Here is a 22,947-nt window from a genome sequence, read left to right on the forward strand (position 1 = left end):
CTGAGTCTTGCATAATATTTTGTTTTAACAAAACTCACATCTTATATGTTTTGTTATTTTAAGCAATTAATCAAAATAATGATTTTTTTTCAAACAATAATTTTAGTTCAAATTGTTAGTGTGTTTAGAGAAGAAACAACAAAAATGTAGTGTAGGAAAGTGCTTCATTAGCATACGATAAGGGTAAAGTGGGAATTTAAAAATTTACGGGGTCAATGTCATGCAGTTATGATGCGATGGTAGACATTAGTAAAAACATCAGAAAATATCCCCATTTTGTATGTTCTGTCTTCCAACCTCTTCTTCATCTTCTAATCATCCAACGAACCCATCGTCTCATTCCTTTCCATTCCGACTACACACACTAAAGTGGCGGTAGCGTCTGCTTCTGTGTGCTGCTTCTCCGTTTCCCTTTGCGCTTCACTTTGCCACAATGAAGGACTTCCAATCCAATTTATCCTCCGTCGTTCGCCTCAACATCGGTAACCTCTATTTCCCCTTCTCTCTCAACACCCTGCCGTTTTCTCACCCTCTATTTCCCTTCATTTCCTCCGTCGATTTTATTCCCAGGAGGCAAGAAATTCTGCACCACCGTCGACACTCTCACGCGAGAGCCCGATTCAATGCTTGCCGTCATGTTTAGTGGCCGCCACACTCTGACCCAAGATTCTGACAAGGCAATTGCAATTTCTTGTTATTGTTAAGTTAAAATGTGTTTTAGGTTCTCAAGATTTTGTTAAGATTGGTTTTAGTCCCTACGTTTTAAAATTGATGGGTTTGGTCGTCGTGTCAAAATGCAGTGGGTTTCGTCCCTGGTGAACTTTAAATGGAATACAGGATCAGTGGCTGAATCTACCGTATTTTAACATGTAGCGATTCAAATCAATTTTGGCTATAATTTTAAAGGCCCAATGCATTTTACCTCTAGGGTGTTGTTTTACGTGTAATCGGTTATTATTAATACTGAATATTATCAGATCATGTTTTTTGTTTGGATGCTGAAATGTATTTTTAATATAAATAGTTTCGTTTGAATGCAACAAAAAGATAAACTTTTACTTCAGAAAAATAGTATTTTTGCAAATGAAGCAGAAAATGAGAAAACTGTTAGAAAATAATCACAAACTACTAATTTTTCCAATTCGTAAAAACAAGTTTTTTTTTTTGGGAAAGCACTAAATTCCAGCTGAAGTTCCAAACATCCAGTTTATTCTATAACACAATTTATCCAGTTTATTTTACGAATATATCCTTTTTTTTTTGATAAAATACATCTGAATTCAAGAAGAAAGGTTCCCCAAACATGTCGTGTTTGTCTAATTGTGTATCTGATTTTAGTTATGGATTGATGTGGTATGTGGCGATGGATGCAGGGGTATGTGTTTGTTGACAGGGATGGTAAACACTTTCGGCACATTCTCAATTGGTTAAGGGATGCTGTGGTTCCTACTCTCGAAGAATCTCAGTACTCAGAATTGTTAAGGGAAGCTGAGTACTATCAGCTACTTGTAAGCACTATTCTGTTTTATTAGAATATGATTGCTATCAATTTGCTTTTGAACCTGAAATATATACCCTTTTAGGTTACATGGTTTAAATTAGAGTTGCGCTTTGAAACTGCAATATTCTGATTGCAATTGTGAATTTAAAACCATGCCAAGTTTTTGTTAATAAAAAGGAGAGGGTTAAGGCATCACTATACTGTTTGTTATCCCAATTATGTTGGCACCACATCGAACATCAATTGTATGTAGCACCTCATAATATTATAAGAAAGGAAAATACACAAAAAATAGTGGACGGACCAAACCTGACCCACTAATCTGAAAGCTATCCTTGAAAAACTCAGAACAAATGAAGCTAGAACATTAGCCCACAAAGTATAACCGTGAGATCTAGTTTCAAACTCAACTGGTTTATCAACACATTGATTTTTTTTTCCGAATTCTATTCTTTTACTATCAGAAATTGTTTTGGTCGAATCAATATTTGTCTCTGAAATTACAAGGTCTTCTTTTTCTTTTCTTCTTTTTTCAGTTTTTGTATTTTTTTAATAACTACTTTTCTTTTAGTATTCAGATCCTTTAAAGATTTTTTTTTCAATGAAAAATTCGACTTTAACGATTGAATTTACCCTTTTGAAAATATTCAAAAAATGAATATACATATTATTACTATTTACAAAACGATTCATCAATATAATACAAAAATCCCAAAAAACAATAGAAGTATTGGACCAAACTTCATATAAAAAGTTGAGAATCACACTCAATCTAGAGATAGTCCAACCTTTGGAGATGGCAACTTACATAGCAAGAATCACACCCATCACCTCTGCCTAAAAGCCATTATGATCACCAAGATATTAAAAGAAACAACCCACATGGGAAGCATGATGATCTCTAAAAGTACACCTAGAACCAAATGTACTTGGAGAACCTTTAGCTGCCCCATTAATATTGCATTCAAACCAATGACAAGGAGGAGCAAGCCGGGTGCATCCTTCATAGGATGTATATCTATGCCAAAACTTTTAAGAATAACGAGCTCTTGCATGTTGTACTTCATACAACTAGTACAACAATTCCCAACCTAATTGACCTCAACATAAGTCATGTTTTTAATTTTTTCATAGGATATGGTTGTCCATATAGCTTTCATAACAACAAAGAAAGTCTTGGCTTGACTATTCCATGATCTTTGCAAGAAACAAAGAATGTAATAGATAGAATCAATAGCTATGTGGCACTAGAACGAGGTGCTAAGCTTGACCCAAAGATGCTTTGCAAAGGTGCATTTAAAACACAAGTGTTGTGTAGTTTTAGTAGCACCACGACAAATTTGACAACAAGAAACACTGACCATTCAATGCTTGATCAAGTTATCATCCACATGCAACTTGTTATGAAATTTATGCTAAACAAGAAAAGAAATAGAAGTAGGAATAAATTTGCTCCAAACCTGTCCTAAGCCATTGAGTGTGTTAGGTTGATTTGAAAGAAATTATAACTTGCTCCTAAGCTTTCTTTTTCTCCTTTCTTGATATTCTCTTTTTGACTTTTCCTCTCTTTTGCTATAAATTCTTCCTTATTTTTCTCTTTTTCATCAAATTCTTTCATGTCTTTTCTCTCCTTTCTTTCTCCTTTTCATAGCAAGGAAGAAATAATTTCTTCCTCATGTTAGTCTTCAAAACATTGCATGCATTAATTGGTGGTACCAATTGCAATATCACATTCTTTTTGCTTCCACCAATTAGAAGCATAACCTATAATTTTTGAAAAACACAACTTTTTCATGTTCATAATAATTATCTCAAAATTAAACACAATATGCTTTGTGATCACCTTTTCCTTCAAATGTGGCAATATGTACCTTTTCCCTTACAATGTCTCCCATAACCACTATTTTTATAAGAAAACAAATATGTGAAAATTGGTCAAATACACAAGAAGGAAGGGTTGAATTGTATATCATTGGTATATAGGGCAGCAACCTCACTCTAAATTGATGCACACGTCTCATGGGGATGAAAAATAGGTTTGAGTGAGTTGTGGGTGGTGCATTTAATAATACTAGAGTTGAACATCAATATTTATCCATTGTTCATGGTGCTCTCTAGGAAAAAATTCAGCACTAGTGAGATGGATTTGTAGCCTAACCCACTTAACCATAACCCGATTTCAGAAACCCAAGGGGAATAGTTAGACCCCTTCATCTTCTCAATACTAACAATATGGTTAGAAAAGATGAGAGAATTTGTTTTGGCGGTTGATCTGGTATTGGAAGACCTTTTTTTGGAAAGTTGGGGGAAAAAAAGTAATAAAAAACTAAAGAAGAGGGCATCAGAACAATGAACGTGAACCTGGGAGAAAGGTTCACAAAATAAAAAAGGCTCCAGAGATATTGGGTCTATTGGGGCCAACATTGTTTTAAAAAAGTCTTGTTGGAGATCCTACATTGACTAAAAAATAAGAATTTTTCATAGTATATAAGTGAGTGTAAACCTCTCCTTATGAGCCAGTTTTATAAGGTTGAGTTAGACTTAAAGTCTACTTTTTAATATGGTATCAGAGCCATATAGAGTCTATCATAGCAAAAGTTTGTTGGGTTGATCAGGCCACCCGTTATTAGGCTGTTATCGGACCATCCATTATATAGCCCCACACACGAGTTGGCAGGTCTTGGCGTGAAGTGGGTGTGTTGGAGATTCCTGATCGACTAGAGATAAGAATGTTTCATAGTATACAAGTGAGTGCAAACTTAACATTATGAGCTGGTTTTATAAGATTGAGTTAGGTTTAAATCCACTTCTTAATATTTATATACTATGTTAAACTACGGGGAAGACAAAACATTAAGATGAAACAATATGTTTTTGAGATAACGTGAATGCTTTATTTATATTTAGAAGAAGAAACCAATACAAGAAATAGAAAATATATGATATATGATGTGGAAATAAATAATAAAATTTCTAATAATACATATACAATCTAGGTATTCCCGATTGTATAAGATCAAGTCATTATTCTTATATTTATAACAATATTCCTGATTTATAAGATTAACTCTTATTTCTATAATTATAACAAATAAAATAATTCTTTATTTTTGTATATACTTTAAGTGTGTGTGTGTATATATATATGTCAAACTTGAACTCTGTCATATTCCTTCTGCCTAGATTAGTCGCAATTACTTTAGCACTTGGAAAAGGAACTGAAACTTCAGTCTGTTTTAAAACCCTATAACTTGTGATCACATGGTTAACCTCAGGGGCTTATAGAGGAAATACACGCTGTCCTTAATAAAAGGAAGGAAGTTGATGAGTTCCATACAGAGTTGACACGTACAGACATCATCAAGTGTATACAATCTGAGAAAGTAAGGTTTCGAGGGGTTAATCTTTCTGGCCTTGACCTCTCTAAACTGGTAATATCTTGGACCAACAATGTTTTTTAGCAGTATCTTAGTTTACTTATAAAGCTGCCAAGTGTTTCTGGATAATATGTCTGGTATCGTGATACCATGTTCTTGATCATTTGATTATGGATTTTCAGGATTTATCATATGTGGATTTCAGCCATGCTTGTCTTAAAAAAGTGTTCTTTCCACGAGCAAACCTTCAATGTGCAAAGTTTCGAGTAAGTATGGTTCTGTGCAGACTCAATACTTGGGATAATAATTTGGAAAGTAGATCTGCGTATTTGGACATTGCAAATTGGACCTGAAATAAAATCCTTATTTAATGACCGGTAAAGTTTTCTTTGATTTGCTTGAGAACAATAAAATCCCACTTTAAATGACCAGACCAATAATATCCATCTTTAACTTCATAATATAAATTATTTATAGTACAAAGTTGGGCAAAATATTGTTTTGTTTTCATAATCACCACATTTTTTCTTGATAACTTTTTAAAAGTCGTGAAATTACATGCTTATCTTGTTTAGTTAGAAAAATGTACATTTCGGCTATTATTAATCACTTCATATAGATTTAATTTTAATTTATAAATTTATCATGTGCCTGTGTAACTTTATAGGATGTTGATGCTGAGGCCTCCATTTTTCTGAATGCAACTTTGCGTGAGTAAGTTACTCAGAACACTACATTCAATTGCACACATACTTTCAGGCCTCTAAATTGCTTACTCTTGCCTAGGGAAGATGTGAATTTACTGGGGCAAACCTTCGTGGTGCTTTATTGGCTGGTGCATGCCTTCAGAGTGCAAATCTACAAGGTCTGGAAGTATTTTATGTTTATATGCTTCTTAGTTTTTATCAATTCTCATATCTGAAATCAATACCTGTGTTATTACCAATACAAACAACAACACAACCAAGCCTTTCTGCACTATGTGGAGTTGGCTACGTTGATCAATCCATGGGCTATATCAAAGCATCACAATATCATTTGAACCACATTATGTTGCAACATTCATTAAGCACTGTCATGTCATAATCTTATTAACTTTCTAGTAGAGTTTTCCTTTATGTTTTTAAGCACACTTTGCCATGACAAATTTTGATACTTTTTTTTATATTCATCAACCTAACTTAAATCCTATTCGAACTGATTCCAAGATACCCCACTGTGCAATTTGTGGTCATATGTAATTCCCTATTTTCTATACCTAAATATTGTTTTCATGTCTACAATATTGCTAACTTTCTTATAAAATCTTGCAATCTTTATATTCCATCTACTCCCACCAAAAGCCCTTTGATTCCATGCTACTTTTCACAACTTAAGTTTAGAATTTATTATGCAGCCCATCAAGACATCCGCTGAAAATCCAATTTTTTCAATAAAGAGAAAATTGATACAGAGAATTTACATATGGTGTCTTGCTGAGCAAGCAATATCTTATATTAAATACTTAGTGGCTTGCTGTCGGTTAACAGATGGACAGATGAGCAACAGCTGTGAGCTTTGAGACCACAATTTACTGCTATTCTGACAGAGAGCATATGATTCCTTAGCAAAATTAGATGGTTGACACAACAAATATGCCATCTTAATTTTGTAAGAATGACAGAATTGACTTGTCCCCATTCAATATCAATTATAATTTAAAGAAGTTTGATTATGATATTTGGGATGTGAGAATGATGAACTCAAGAAAAAGAGAAGATAAAATATTAATTATATCCAGTTCACTGTGGCAATGTAGTCTGCATTCATATTAATATTTTTAGTATTTGTGTATTGTGAACAAATAGTAAATAAATCCAGCATGCAAAATACCAAACCAAGTCCAACTTTTTTTTATTAGAATTTGGAGTTAGAGCCTGATAAGGTTCAACTTATGTTTTAGCTTGAATTAGAACTTGTTTTGGATTTTGAATTAGTTTATACAAACAACAAAGAACAAAGATACTTAAGGATAAACACACCACACAAGAAGGAATAGTAGACATACGATTGGCTATTCAGTAGAAGATAGAATGAAAACAAATACACAAGACAAGTAAACAAGATTAAAGAAAGAAAAGGATGGAGATACTTACAGGAATGAAAAAGAGTGCCACTTGAAGATGGAGTAAATTTCATCTCGTTGATAAGCTTCTTGAAGAATCACCACTTTACTTCTAAAAGCTCAAGATAAGATTCCAAGCACATGAATCTAGAGTCTATACTACCTTATTTGTGTCTTGTGCTGCATCTTCATCTCCTAAACTGCTACATGAATGCTTAGGTCATCCTCACTTGTCAAAATTAAAGAGAGGATGGCTCCAAAACCTAGTAGACTTCAAGCTTTAGAGTGTGAATAATGTCAAAGTAGGAAAACATATTAGATCTTCATTTCCTAGACATTTTGAATTTAGATGTAACTCTGCTTTTTCTATCATCCATTCTGAAATTTGGGGTCAAGCTTTGTCTCATCTTTTGGTTTTAGATATTTTGTTACTTTCATTGATGAGTTTTCTAGATGTACTTTGATTTATCTAATGAAAGATTGTTCTAAACTTTTGTCTATCTTTGTTTTTCCTTAATGAAATAAAAGATCAGGTTGGGAAAGTAATAAAAATTTTATGAAGCGAAAATGCTAAAAATACTTTTCCTCTGATTCCTCTACTCTTAAGCTCACATGAAATGTTACATCAGTCTACTTGTCATAACACACCATAGCAAAATGTATAATAGAAAGAAAAAGTACACACTTGGTTGAAATTGCTTGTACCTTATTGCTTAGTGCAAATATGCCTATTCATCATTAGGGTGATGCAATCCTAACTACTTGTTTTCTTACTAACAAAATGTCTTTTTCTTCACTTGATAATAAAGTTCCTTACTCCATTCTATTTCCAGAAAGAATATCGACGTTTTTCCTGAAACCAAGAGGTATTAATATGTTTGCTAGGGCCACTTTGTTTGAACCAACTCCTTTCTTCCCACCTTTTACACAAGATATTAGTTCTGTCCAACATGTCCTATACTTGTGCCTTTAGTTGAGTTTTTGTTCCTCATGCTCTTGAGACCCAAAATTCCATACAAAATCCACCTGAAACATCGTCACCACCTCTTATTACCTATCAATGTAGAAACCAAATGACTAGTCTAATGCCCAAAGTGAATCCTCTTTCACAAGTCCTTCTTAATCATTACTTAATACCACGACTCTCGATAATGATGACTCGAGTTGGCCCATTGCCATTCGTAAAGATACCCACTCTACTTGTAATCCACATCCTATTTACAATTTTGTTATCTACTAGAAATTGTCTCCTTCCTATTTTGTTTTATTTCTTCTGTATCTTCTATTACTATTCTTATTAATGTGACAAAAGCATTTCATCATCCTGGATGAGACAAGCCATGATTTCTGAAAGGTAGACCCTTTAACATAACAGTACATGAGAGTTAGTTCCTCTTCCATCTGGGAAGAAAACAATTGGCTATTGTTGGGTCTATGCCATTAAAGTTGGACCTAATGGTGAAGTTGATTGCCTTAAAGCTCGATTGGTGGTCAAAAGATACACTTAGATTAATGGGTAGATTATAGTGATACTTTCTCTTTAATAGCCAAAATGACTACTCTCAGACTTTTCCTTGCCATGGCAACCATTTGTTATTAGCCTCTTCATCAATTGGATATTAAAAAAGCCATTCGACATGGTGATCTAGAAGAAGAGGTCTACATGGAGAAACCTCGTAGGTTTGTTCTTTCGGGGGAGTCGGGTCTAGTTGTCAAATTGCATCACTTTCTATGGTCTCAAACAATCTCCTCGTGCATGGTTTGGAAGGTTCAGCCATATTGTTCAAACCTTTGGGCTGAACTGGAGTGAGACAAATTATTCTGTTTTCTATTCTCATACCTCCCATGGAAAATGAGTACTTAATAATGTATGTTGATGATATAGTCATGACAGGGAATGATGTTGCTAGAAAATCTCACTTAAAGGAATGCCTATGCACTCATGTTTAGAGAAAGGATATTCAAAGTTTCAAATATTTTTTAAACATTGAAGTAGCCCAATGAAAGGAAGGTTTTCTGTAATTTCTAAAAGAAAATATGCTCTACACATCCTAAAAGAGATAGGTATGGTTGATTGTGAACTAGTGGATAGTCCTATGAATCCAAATCATAAATTAATGGCGGAACTGGGAGAAGCTTTTCCTGATCTAGAAAGATATAGAAGATTGGTTGGAAAACTTTTTCTATCTTACCATTACTAGACCAAATTTGTCTTCTGTAGTTGGTGTTGCGTCAGTACATGAAGAATCCTTGTATTGATCATTGGAATGCTATCATTTGTATTCTAAGATACCTTGAAAAGGCTCTGGACAAGGTCTACTTTTATTCAAATAAAGGGAATACTCAAATTTTTGGGTATTGTGATGCTGATTGGGCAAGTTTTCCTATGGACAAACACTCTACAAGACACCGTGTTTTCGTTGGAGGAAATATTATCTTTTGGAAAGGCAAGAAACAAAATGTAGTTGTCTGATCAACTGCTGAAGCTAAGTATAGGACAATGACATCTCCACTTGTTTGCTTGTATGGGTAAAACAATCCCTCCAAGAGTTATATTTTTTTGAGATTCACTAGATGAAGATGTATTGTGATAACAAGCTGCTTTCCAAATTGCTCCCAATCTAGTGTTCCATGAGAGGACTAAACACATAAATTGACTGTCATTTTATTCTGGAAAATTTGTTGTCCAAGGAAATTGTATTGAGTTTGTTAGATCCAATGCTCAACTTACAGATTCGTTAATAAAATCCTTGAGAGGACCTCAGATTGAATGTATTTGTTCCAAGCTTGACACATACAATTTGTATGCTCTAGCTTGAAGGGGAGTGTTAGAATTGATCTTAAATAGGCTTTAATGAAAAACTGCTATGTGCTGTACATAGGACTCTAAATATGACCTTATTATTTTCCTTCCTTTTCTATTAAGTGTTACCAAAAAATTTATGCAAGCTATTTGGGCTTGAAACGACCCATTTAAACCTAATTACTAATTACACTTTAACAAAAGAAATAAAAGCTTACAAATTATTAGTCTTAAGAAATACAAAATAAGGAAGAAAGAGAAAATATTTTGTTGATCAAGAACAACTTGTCTTAACATGCTTCTTGTAACTCATCTAGGTATGATGTGTTCTTGCCCATTTTCGTCTTTATCATTTATGCACTCATAAGAGCCTAAGTCAATCCCACAAAACCATTTTATAATCTTTGTTTAAGTTGTATCTTTAGTCCATATGGGACTAAACCACCACTATCCTTGAGGCTACAATTAAGGAAGCATCAACTAAGGTAAGCTAGGGTTGATGCAATTTAAATAGTTTTCCAACACTCTCCGTCACACATATCGGCCAAGAGCATAACAAATGTAGGTGGCCAGTAATAGATCAAAGAGTTTATCATCATATAATTCAGGTTAAGAATCAAACTCAATCCCTTAAAATCAACTTAGAAGGTGAGGACTGCCCAAACATTATAAACTATATTTAAGTTATATCTCTAGTTGATATGGAACCAAACCACCACCTAAGGCTGCAATTAAGGCATCCTCCAAAGAGGCCTTCAATAAGGGGAGTTAGATTTAACACAATTTAGGTGACTTTCCAACATATATTGCTTTATAGTTTTTAGGCTTCATCATATTTCAATTTGGATTACTTTATGCTCTTGGTTACATTAAAATGTAATGAGAAGTTCATGCATTTGCTTATATTGATATATCAGAAAATATACTTGGAAATGAAGTTAGTTTGTTTGAAACTGCTATTTTGCAGATGCTTGCTTGGTAGATTCTAGCTTTTGTGGTGCAGATCTGCGTACAGCACATCTACAGGTTCACAAACTTTAATTTTTTACTTGTCTAATCAATTATTAATTTTGTTTATATAATCAATTTTGGTCTTATATGTGAGTTTCATCTGAGTTTACCATTTTTTAAATAATAAACATATTTCTTATATGTCTTGTTTTGTCATTTTATCTAGAAGAGGAACAACTGCAATGACTTTGTTGAGATATATTGTGGAAGAAACAAAAATAATCTCTCTCTATATCTATTACAACAAAGGAGCATGTATATATGTGTCTCAAATACAACGAAGATACAAAGAAATGGGCCAAGGCCCATATATTTACATTTAAAACTCCCTCTCAAGTTGGTGCATATAAATCATATGAACCAAGATTGTTATAAATATAATCAATTCTTGGACCCTATAATGATTAAGGGAAGAGCCTATTGGTAATTAAGAGTTAACAAATTGTGGTGATGTCTTCAAATGCAATCTTTCTTGGATAAAGTGACAATCTAGGGACATAATGAACATTGTCAATGTAAAGAGAGAAGTGAAAAGATGAACAATATCAACACTATGAGATAGGGCCCGAGAACCATTAGCCATGGTAACAAATGGTAAAAAATCGGAAGTGGAAAGGGAAGAGATAAAAGACTTATTACCAGGGATATTATTTGTGGCTGCAAAGTCGAGGGCCCAAGGGTCGAGAGAGCAGGACTGAGTAAGACCAACAAACAGAGGGCATTCGTATGCAATAGAAGCAGTTGAACTAGATGTTTGATTTTCCTCATACCATTTCATGAACTCATGGAAGGTAGTTAGTGAATCCAAACTATCAAATGGAGTGGGGCCTAAAGCACGGGATGGAGATGGAGCAGTTTGGGCAAAAAAACAAATTTGGTAGGATGACTATGCAATGCATGACACGGGTCAATTGTATGGTGTATTTGTGCAAATGATGACATTTGGGATGACTCAAGTTTGCAAGAGCGGCGGTGATAAAAAAAAAGGCATTTCAATGGATGACTTGCATGGTACTCACAAGAGGATGCATTAAGCAGAGGTCAAAGTGGACACATTTGGGGATCCCAAAATCTGATCATGAACAATTGAATACTCTTTGAGAAGTCCATATAGAGCCATCAACATGAAGAAAGGTTGGTGCTGCTCTAATTCTTGAGCAGGAGTGGAAGTGGGAGGCAAAAATTCATTAAAAGTGGAAGAATTAGACCGAGCACCACTAGGAGAACTCATTGCACACTATAGGAGAAAGAAAGCAACTTCAGGAGACAGAAAGCATCCCCAAATAGGGTGAGAAACATCAATCGGGATTTGATCACAAAAGCAAGATTAGAGGGAAAGAGGACACAACGAGACCGACATTGGACATAGCAACTGGAAAGGAGGCCACACGTGCCACCACGCATGGTGGCTTGCGAATTTGTGAGAAGAACGTGTCCAACATGCCTCTTGTGTGTGAGGGATCAAATGGTGGTGTTGTGAGGAAGAACGGTGGTGGTGACTTCGACGGCGGATGATGGTAGAAGGAGCAAAGAGAGCGACAAAGGAGTGGTGAAGGAGGCATAAAATTGGAATGAAACACAATTTTTGAAAAACTTTTGCACTAAGAACAATGGGTCCATCGGGAAGGCACAATCTAGTTTAGGCTCTAAATACCATATTGAGATATATGAAGTGACAAAAAAATCTCTCTTAATGTCTATTACAAACAAAATACAAGATAGGCCAAGGCCAATATATTAGTTACATTCAACAAAATTCAATGTTGTCTCTTCTACTTATGTTCTATCAAAATCTAGAAATAATAGAGAAGTCACTTAAATTTCTATTTTTCTGCTACCCCACTCAGCCTAGTCAATTTTCTCTTGTCAAGCAGAATTTGTGCAAGGAAGGACCATCAATATTTTTTTAAAACAAAATCCATTATCATGAAGTTGTATTCCAAGTTTCTACTACCTCTTAGTCTCCAATTTCTATTAATGTTGAATACTGGTGTGACTTTTTATCATCTCTAATGCTTTGATGAATTAAGTTTCAAGGGATGAACTGCGAGAGAAGTTGACCCTTAGTATAATTTTATTTGGTAAATAGTCGATTTAGTACTATATGTATTGTTATATATTGTTTTTAGTACAATAAGAAAAAAAGAAACTACAATCTTAGTACAAAAAATTTAATTTATTAGTTTTGTTTAAACTCCATTAATGGTTGAGGTAATTGAACACGTGTTTGATCTTTAGTAATTGTTATGTGTGTTTATTAAAAAGAAAAATAATGTTAATATACAATTAATCTTGAAGGAGTCACCAAGAATTTTAAATTTACAAAGCAAAATGAAAAGGGTAAAAGACTCCCTTCAAGGTTAGTTGCATATTAATGTTAATTTTCCATCTAATAAACATGTGTTACAATTATTAAAGACCAAACACGTGTTCAATTATCTCAACCATTAATAAAATTCAAACAAAACTAACAGGATTAAAAAAATTGCGCTTAGACTTTAGTTTTTCTCTCTCATTATACTAAAAACGAAATATGTCAATATTTATTGTACCGAACCAACTATTTACCCAATTTATTAGTTTGAAAAGAATTGTTATCATGATGGGGTTTGATTAGGGATTTAAAAGAAGATTAGGTCAATATAAGAGATGCAAATCATTACATTTTTGGCTTGTTTGATTGAGTTGAAGGAGAGAATTAATGTGGTATGTTTGGTGAGAAGCTAAAAGAGAAGAATTAATTTAAAATTTTTTTAGTACCCACTTGTACTATTTCTCGCTTGATTCTACTAATCTCTATATTTCTCATTGTCTCCTATCAAATCAACCAAATTACACAACTTTCAAAAAACTCTACCAATTTCTACTCTACTAGACTAAATATTCAGTTTTATTTCTTACTAATTTTTTTTTTTTTGTTTCACTTTGTTTATTCTCTCTTTCCATTCCCTCTATTTCTCTCTTCATAATCAGAAGGGCATTTATGAAAAATGCATCGTATTTGTAGAAACTATGGATTGAAATGAATCTGTAACTGCATATCCTATTACTGTCATGCGTGCCCAAAAGCCAAAATGTATGAATTATTATTTATACCCACATAGACAATTGTATTCAAGGATGGTTAATATAAGGCAGCTTTAGGATTTCTGAGTTATGAAAAAAATAGGAATTGTTTATAAATCAAGCAAGTGATGGACTAAGCTTAATTATATTTAAATCTGTTGTGTATGTGCTCTCTTTAGTTGTCAAGGTTTTAGTGGCAAATGGTAGTTTTCATTATAATATATTTTAACAGATGGATATTTTTTATTTTTAGAGATGGGTTTTATCTTGAATCTTGATAAAAGCAGCTTTAATGTCGTGTCTTGATTAAAAGTATGTGATAATAATTAATCAGTGTCTTTTTTAACTTAACAGAATGCAGATCTTACCAATGCCAATCTAGAGGGAGCCGTTTTGGAAGGAGCTAACTTGAAGGTAAAATGCTCTGGACCTGTATTATGAACATATATAATAGGCTCAAAGATGGTTTTACACTACATAAGAAAAAAGGTGTAGGTGATTTATCCACTATTTTCTCAAAAGCATGAGGGTAGCCTAACCAATGCTAATCTAGAGTGTATCACCCTATAGATTGGCCTTTCTACGCCCAAATAGATGCCTTTTAACTTCCTATCAATACTCAAAGTCATCACTCAAACCCTCCGATAATAATCCCCCTTTCATTTGGTTAAGCTCTCTCCATTTATACCCATTTTCTCTCACCCCCTTTTGTCCCCAACTGCATGATTCTTGCATAACCTTGGTCCTAACATCAAAGATACACAGAGCCCTTATAAAATACATGAATTAGTTAAGATATGAATCAATCTCTTAAGCATTCTTTATCATATTTTCATTCTCAAGTGTTTGTGGAGTATTTAAATTTAGAAATAAAATGTAATTTTATTAAACATAAGGGTCTGTGTTAGGCCCATAAATCATGTTGTCAGTGGTTGTGTAGTAAGAGAGTTTGCTTTCTTTTTTGTTTTACTTGCGTAGTGGATATTTCCTATTTGTAAGGAGATTGTTTCAGTCTAGTCATTTTATCTGTCTGTTGGATTTTCTCATATCCCTCTCTGATAAGATATAATTATCAATACCAGTTTAGTCATTTCCCACATTTGATACCTTGCTTCCTATAAGTTTGTCAGTTTAATTTACTAAATTATTACTGATTTTCAGTTCATTTTCTTTTTTCAAATAAGTTCATGGCTGGGTGAAATGAAATGTTAAATCTTATTTTGGTCTACTTTAATATCAATTCCCTTTTTTTTTCTAGGGGGCAAAACTGTACAACGCTAACTTGAAGGGTGCAAACCTTCAACGAGCTTATCTCAGTCATCTTAATCTTCGACATACGGTATGTTAAATAGCTGCATTTTTCGTAATTCTTATGAGTTTCTTTGCTATTTATGATATTGTAGATTGGCTAATCAATATTTTCCATTTAACTAATTCATCTGTTATGGTCCTGACATTGCTCCTTTGAAAATTTTAATGTCCAAGTCCAATGATATGAATTGGAGTGGGGAATGTTTGTACTATATTTTGTTGTGCTGCTGTTGCCAATAACTGATGGATGCCTCTAAAATGTAAACAACTGATTTTGAAAATGTAGTTTAAATGAAACTGAACTGAACATATAAGCATTTCAGTTCAAGGTGGCTGGCTGCTATGTTATTCAAGTGTGTTCCACACTAACCATTCTTGTTGATCAGTGGACACTTGGCTGAACCAGAGTTTATTTACCAAGTATGGGAAACTGAATCACACATCATGGAGAACTTCTATATGATCTGTTGTTTCCAACATAAAACTAATAACTGTAGTCAAAATGACAAATTTTAGGCAATGGAATAAATACCTTGCTAGATCAGATTTGTGGTTTTCAAATTCCCATTGTTTTAATGCTTCTTTTGTTAGCTCCGTATGGTTAGAGTGGGTGGAAAATTATGGCGAGTATATTTTTCTGTTCAAAAGTACATAAGTTAACACATTTTCTTCTTCCTTTTTATGTTACTCAGCAATTGGAAGGTGCGAGGCTTGATGGTGCCAATTTGCTTGGAGCAATCAGATAATATTTGTGCAGAAAATTAAAAAAAAGGGAATTTGGAATATGGCTATAAAATGTCAATACTAGATGAGTGAACTTGGGAATTTGAAAGTTATCTGGTAAATATGCGTAAGTATTAGTGCTGCTTTGTGAGGTTGATATTTGTGTTCTGTGTGCTGATATTGTGAGATGAAGCCGTTTAGGCTGTTGTTCATATTTTGTATTGATTCTGGTTTTTGGCTTTTCCTAAGTACCCAGAATATTACTATTTATATTATGTGAACTATCTTGTGTACAGCGCATGGCTGATAAAAAGCTCGTATTTATGAAATTGTGATTGCCTTGCATGGTCATGTATGAATGAAGTTTTTGGCTAATTTTTTGGATTTGTACACATCATTAGAGATTTGAACTTAAATATATTGTTGATCTTTGAAATATACTTCTATTTTGTTTTTAGTCTTTTAAAAACTATTAATTTGCTAGTCTTTTTGATATATTATTTTGAAAAATATCTCATAGATTAAAACTAAATCTTTGATAGCGGAAAGGAACTCTATAGAGATTAAAAGTTGCATCCGATTATATTTTAGAAATAAATAGATATTTAAATCATAGATTTATTGTTTACAAATTTTTTGTAAATTTTTATTCTTTTAAATCTTCGATCTTTCACAAATGAATTAATAAATACTTTCTCTCAAACGAAAATCTCATCATATAAAATACTTCTCATTGTAGTATATTATATGTTATATGTTATTTTCTCTAAATCTAATTAGTACTTATTTTCAAATTCATCATTAATCTCTAGTTAGAAGTATGGATTGAGTAAGAGGGGATGCATTCAACTTTTAAAGATTTTAATATTTTTTACAAATAAATTAAAACTAACCTTAAATCAACTAGTACTTCAAAAGGTTTAGTTGAAAAAAATGTTATTTGTAATGTTCTTCGATCTTTGGTATCCATGCAATATAAATTCACTTGAAATATAGGTTCTAAGAGATGAGAGAAAATAATATGAATTATACTAGTTTTTCTTTGGAAACAAGTTATGTTCAATCCTATAATCACTAACAATTCTATCACACTTATTGATGGAGGACAATTCTCACTTTCCAAGCCATCATCCTTAAAATTAAGAGCAGAGAACAATTTTAAGATGTACAAAATAAATGTCTATAAAACATGTAAAAAGTATAGTAGACAACACTTATTGATGGAGGATCATCCTCACATCCCAAGCCATCATACTCAAAGCTAAGAGCAGATAATAGTCCCAAGATAAATATATGTTTTAACTTGTATAAAACATGTAAAAAGTAGAGTAAATATTTTCTTAGATCTTGTATTTCTAGGTCATTTATAGAGTAGGTTTTTAAATAATTCAAAGACACTCTAGAAATCCTCACTTGTCATGCAAGAAAGGATTTCTAGAGCATCTTAGGAGGCTTGGGCGATACCTCTTTAAGCTACTAGAGCTCACCATGGTTAAGCTTGCTTAACTTGAGTTATGGTAGCTAAAGAAGCAATCTAACTTCATCCTTTTTCACCTATAAATAGGTGACTTCTATTTGTATTCAAATTTGGAATTAAGTGAATGAAACCTCAGACCACATTCACCATAAGGCAAATACTTCCTATACCAGATCATTTTTAACCTGCACCCAACATATTTTTTTATTTTCCAAAAATGCCCTTAATTCTGGAAATAAAAATTTGGAATTGAAAATAATATATTCCGGAAAAATAAATCCGGAAGTGATTATTGAGTTTCAGAAATAAAAATCTGGAAACAAAAATTAAAATTCTATTTTGGACAAAAAAATCCAGAATTAAAAATAATACATTTCGGAAAAAAAAATCTGGAAAAGAGATTATTGTGTTTCGGAAATGAAAATCCAAAAACAAAAATGAAAAATTCATTTTGGAAAAAAAAAAATCTGGAACACATTTCGGAAATTTTTTTTATAGACAGTTTCGTCTTTTCCGCTGAAATCGGGTGTAGTGATATGGTGCAGGAAGCAATTGCCCCACCATAATTCTCTCTTTTGCTAGAGAGTCTAAAGGCCCAGTGAAACCCAAAACCCTAGGGAGTTGGCCAACACTCTGCTTAATTTCAGCACCAAAACCACCTTAATTCTTCACCAATTCTTCATTATATTTGGTGCATCTTTCACAATCTTCCGCAGCTCATCAATTCTAACTCCTCCACGGTTGAAGTGGGATTACATCAGGTAGAGCATCAAGATCCAAAGGACACCGTTTCAAGCTAAGCCATTTTCTTTAAAAAATTTGGTCCAACACTTGTTTTTCAATTTTAACCATTCATAACCCTTTCCCACCATTTAATTTGTCTTTTCCACCATTTAAAATCACATACAAACAATTTAATTGGTAAAAAGTGTCTTAAATCACAAAACAACTCCATCAAACACTTGTTCTTCCCTTCTATGACATAACCTCACTATTTGTAAGTGTTCTTGTTGTTTTTCAATTTTAATCGGTTCTTTTGTTGCTTTCTTCCATAAATCACCGTTTATAATTAGTATTCTTCCATTTAATCGGTTTAGTTTCCATTTTAATCGGGAAAACATGCTTCAATCTGTTCATTCATCAATCCGCATGAAAACCTGCAAAAAAGTAGTTTAGGATTTCGTTGTTTTCATTTGTTCTTGCTTAATTCTTGTTGTTTTCCATGTTTAATTCCTTTCTTATGTTTGTTTGAGTTTTCTTCATTGTTTCCAAGCTTTGCATGTTACTTATTACGTATGTTGAATGTAACGGGCTTAGCCCATAGTTTATATTATTATGTTATTGATTTTTTTTTTATTTTCATATATAAATAAACACCTGTGTATTTTACATAAGGAATATCAATCATATATTTATTTTCTTTATTCTTAATATGGTATCTAGAGCCTAGGGTTAAGATTCAATTGTTTTTTGGGTGAACACACTGTTCACTAGGCGTCGCCCTACCGCCACCCTCTGTCGTCGGAGCCACCATCGTCAGAATCTCGTCGAAGTTATCATCGTCGGAATCTCACTAGAGTCCTCATCATTGGAATCTTGTCAGAATATCGTCAGATCCGCTACTGCTGTCGCTGTTGTCACCAATTGGATGACAACTAGATCTATGGATTCATCTCCTACCACTATGCCGCCGACAATTGGATCTATGGCTTCTTCAGTTGCCACTATTCCCAATCCATCAATCGATACTAATTATGTGAATGTTGATCTTTCTATTGACAAATTGGATGGAACTAATGAAAATTGAGCCTCAAATATTAAATTATGGTTGAAGAGTTAAGATTATGTTGATCATGTTACCCAATGTGTTCGCAATGTTGTTGCAAATGGGGCTTCCCGTTGGTTGAAAATTGATGTTCAATTATGCATTGTTATTAAATCTACTATTCACTCATCTTTAAAATATTTTTTTCGTGTTTTTGAGACGTGTTCATAATTTGGGAACATGCAAAATTATTATACACCAATGATACTTAATGTCTTTATGGTGTGTGTCAAAATCTGCTTACCATTGTTGCTTCCAAACGTCTTGATTACAATGAAAAAATATTTGGGTAAACTACATGCTCTTCTTCATGATTTTAATGAATTATTGCCTCTTGCCTCCTACCTCTACTCCTTCTCAAGAACAAGAGAAACGATTCAAGTTCTTCTTATTATTTGGCTTACATGGCCTTCTTGATGTTATTCTCATATCCGTGATCAAATTTTGGGATCTCCTGTTGTTCCCAATTTTACTTCCACGTGTTCTACCCTTCTGCGTGTGCCAGATAAACACATCATTGATATACCTTTTCCAGTTCTCTTCTGCTTTAATCTCTCAGCGTTATGATTGCACTCGCTCTTACAAGCCTGGCAAAGGGCGTCACAAGTGTGACCATTGTGGTGAACTTGGCCACAAAACTGATCGGTGTTATGCCTTACATGGTTTTTCTCCTAAATTTGTTGCGGTTGCCCAAACTGTTCCAGTGCAACCTTCTACTATGAACCTTACTTCATATGATATCTCAGGCCAACCTGCAATTTTTAATGAATTTTTTAAATGGTATAAGGATCGTCATAACTCTGGTTCCACTGCTTTTGTTGCACATTCAACTACACCTTTTCCTGGCCTTACGCATTGAAATTCTCTTGGTCCTTGGTTTCTCAACTCAGGTGCCACATATCATATTACTGGTAATAAATTATTTTTTTTTTCTCTTCTTTGTCTATGTCCAGTTATTTACCATCCTTTACCATGACCAATGGCTCTAGGGTTTCATCCCACGGTGTTGGTACTATTCATCTTCTTCCTTCTTTATCTATTGATAATGTTCTTTATGTTCCTAGGTATCCCTTTAACTTATTATCCATTAGTTGTCTAACCCGTTTCCTTGATTGTGTTATTTCTTTTACCAAAGATTCTATTTGTTTATAGGATCGAAGTTCAGGACAGATGATTGACATCAGATATGAGTCTCATGGTCTTTACCACCTATGAACATCTGCACATGTTGACACGGTTATGGATACTCCATCTCTTATTTATGTTCAGCTAGGTCATCGTAGTCTTGCTAAGATGCAACACCTTGTTCCAAGTTTGTCCAAAGTGTCTAGTTTTTCTTGTGAGTCGTGTCATTTAGGTAAATAAAGTCACAGTTCTTTTCCTAGTAGTGTCTCACAACGTGCTTCATCCCCTTTTGCATTAGTTGACTCTGACATTTGGGGACCAAGTCGTGTGAAGTCTAATTTATGATATAAGTATTTTGTTACTTTTATTGATGATTATTCAATATGTACTTGGTTATTTTTAATGAAATCTCGTTATTAGCTGTTTTCTATATTTTAAACTTTTTATAACAAAATTAAAAATCAATTTGGAGTTTCAATTTGAACCTTACACAATGATAATGCTCGTGAATATCTTTCTCATTATTTTACCACTTTTATGAAATCTCATGACATTCTTCATCAAACCTCATGTGCTTATACCCTTTAACAAATTGGGGTGGTTGAGCGCAATAATAGATACCTTGCTAAAACTACTTGTACAATGTTACTTTCATTGTGATGTTCCTCAACATTTTTTAGGTGATGTTGTTCTTAGTGCATGTTATCTAATTAATTGTATGTCATCTTCGGTTTTAGAGAATAAAATTATACATTCTATTTATTTTTTCATGAACCTCTTCATCCTTTACCACCTAAAGTTTTTAGGTCTACATGCTATGTTCACAACTTTTGTCCTAGTCTAGATAAATTATCCACTAGGTCACACAAATGTGTATTTTTAGGGTTTACTAGATCTTAAAAAGGATATAAATGTTTTTCACTCTCTTTTAACCATTATTTCATTTTTTGCAGATGTCACCTTCACTAAGTCTTTTTTAATTTATTTATTTTAAGCCTTTATCTTCTCCTGTGTCTCCATTTGAACAAGTACATATTCTAGTTGTCTTTGATCCTCTTTTTATCTCTAGTAATTATCTTCCTCCACCATGTCTTCAAGTTTACAATCGTCATTAGTCTTCCCATCGTCCACAGGATGACTCTCTTCTAGTTCCAGATCCTCCGTCCCTTCTGACTCCAATAGTTGAACCTGATACTCCCATTTCCATCCTTAAAGGTATAAATTCTACCCGTAATCCCTATCCACGTTATAATGCTTTAAGCTAGCACCAACTATCTAAACCTTTCTATACCTGCATTTCGTTTATTTTTTTGTGTCCATTCCAAAGTCTGTAGATGATGCCTTAGCTCATCTTGGTTGGCGTGAGACCATGCTTGATGAAATGAGTGTGCTTCAGAACAATGGAACTTGGGACCTCGTTCCTTTACCTTTTGGGAAATCTGTTGTTGGTTGCAGGTGGGGTTTTGTTATAAAAATTGGTCTTAATGGTACTATTGATCGTCTCAAGCTCGTCTTGTGGCCTAGGGTTATACCAAAATTTTTGGTTTAGTCGATGGTGATAATTTTTTTTTCCAATAGCAAAGATGACTTCAGTTCGCTTATTTATAGCCATGGTGCTCTTCAACAATGGCCTCTTTATCAACTGGATGAAAAAATGCCTTTCTTAATGGGGATTTGTCGGAAGGAATTTATATGGAGTAACCTCCTGGCTTTTTTATTCAAGGGGAGTCTTCTGGATTGGTATGTCGTCTCCGCAAATCCTTATATGGTCTTAAGAAGTCTCCTGGCTTGGTTTGAAAAATTTAGCAAAGTTGTTCAATAGTTTGGTATGACTCGTAGTGAAGTAGATCATTCAAGTTTTTTATCGTCACTCGAGTGTTGGGTGTATCTATCTTGTAGCATATGTTGATTACATTGTGCTTACAGACAATGATCACCATGCCATATTACAGGTAAAACAACACCTTTGTCAACACTTTCAGACCAAAGATCTTGGCAAACCCAAATATTTTTGGGATTGAGGTAGCATAATCAAACAATGGTATTATTATTTCTCAGAGGAAGTACACATTGGATATTTTGGAGGAAACTGTTGAGACACCTATGGATCCTAATGTCAAAATCCCATCTATTCAAGGAAAGCCTAACTCAGATCCTAAGAAGTACAAAAGATTAGTTGGAAAATCGAACTATCTTACGGTCACTCGTCTAGATCATTGGATTGCAATCATTCGTATATGAGTTGTTAGTGTGGTGAGTCAATTCTTTAATTCAACATGTGTTGATCATTGGATTGCAATCATTCGTATATTGAAATACATTAAAGGTTCTCCTGGAAAAGGCTTGTTATATGGTCACAATAATCATACTAAAGTTGTATGTTATTCAGATGCTGATTAGGCTAGGTCTATGTTTGATAGAAGATCTACCTTCAGATATTGTGTTTCTATTGGTAATAATTTAATTTCTTGGAAGAGCAAGAAACAAAATGTTGTGGCAAGATCAAGTGCTAAAGCGGAATAAATAGTTATGGCTTCAACTACTTGTGAGCTTATTTGGCTTAAACAATTACTCAAAGAATTGCAATTTGGAGAAGTCAATCAAATGACATTCATTTGTGAAAA

The 22,947-nt window shown here is 33.6% G+C and overlaps 1 protein-coding gene across 1 annotated transcript; it reads left to right on the forward strand.

Moving 5' to 3' along the window:
• Window positions 1–237: 237 nt before the first annotated feature.
• On the forward strand, window positions 238–16,251 carry LOC137837294 (FH protein interacting protein FIP2). The gene is made up of 11 exons (XM_068646260.1): window positions 238–482; window positions 571–677; window positions 1,374–1,508; window positions 4,777–4,932; window positions 5,061–5,144; window positions 5,546–5,592; window positions 5,670–5,743; window positions 10,753–10,811; window positions 14,217–14,276; window positions 15,121–15,201; window positions 15,866–16,251. The coding sequence occupies exons 1-11, from the start codon at window positions 434–436 to the stop codon at window positions 15,917–15,919; spliced, it is 906 nt and encodes a 301-aa protein (XP_068502361.1). The 5' UTR covers window positions 238–433; the 3' UTR covers window positions 15,920–16,251.
• Window positions 16,252–22,947: the final 6,696 nt, after the last annotated feature.

Source organism: Phaseolus vulgaris, chromosome 4 (assembly GCF_000499845.2).
Source record: "Phaseolus vulgaris cultivar G19833 chromosome 4, P. vulgaris v2.0, whole genome shotgun sequence".
NCBI classification, from domain to species: Eukaryota; Viridiplantae; Streptophyta; class Magnoliopsida; order Fabales; family Fabaceae; genus Phaseolus; species Phaseolus vulgaris.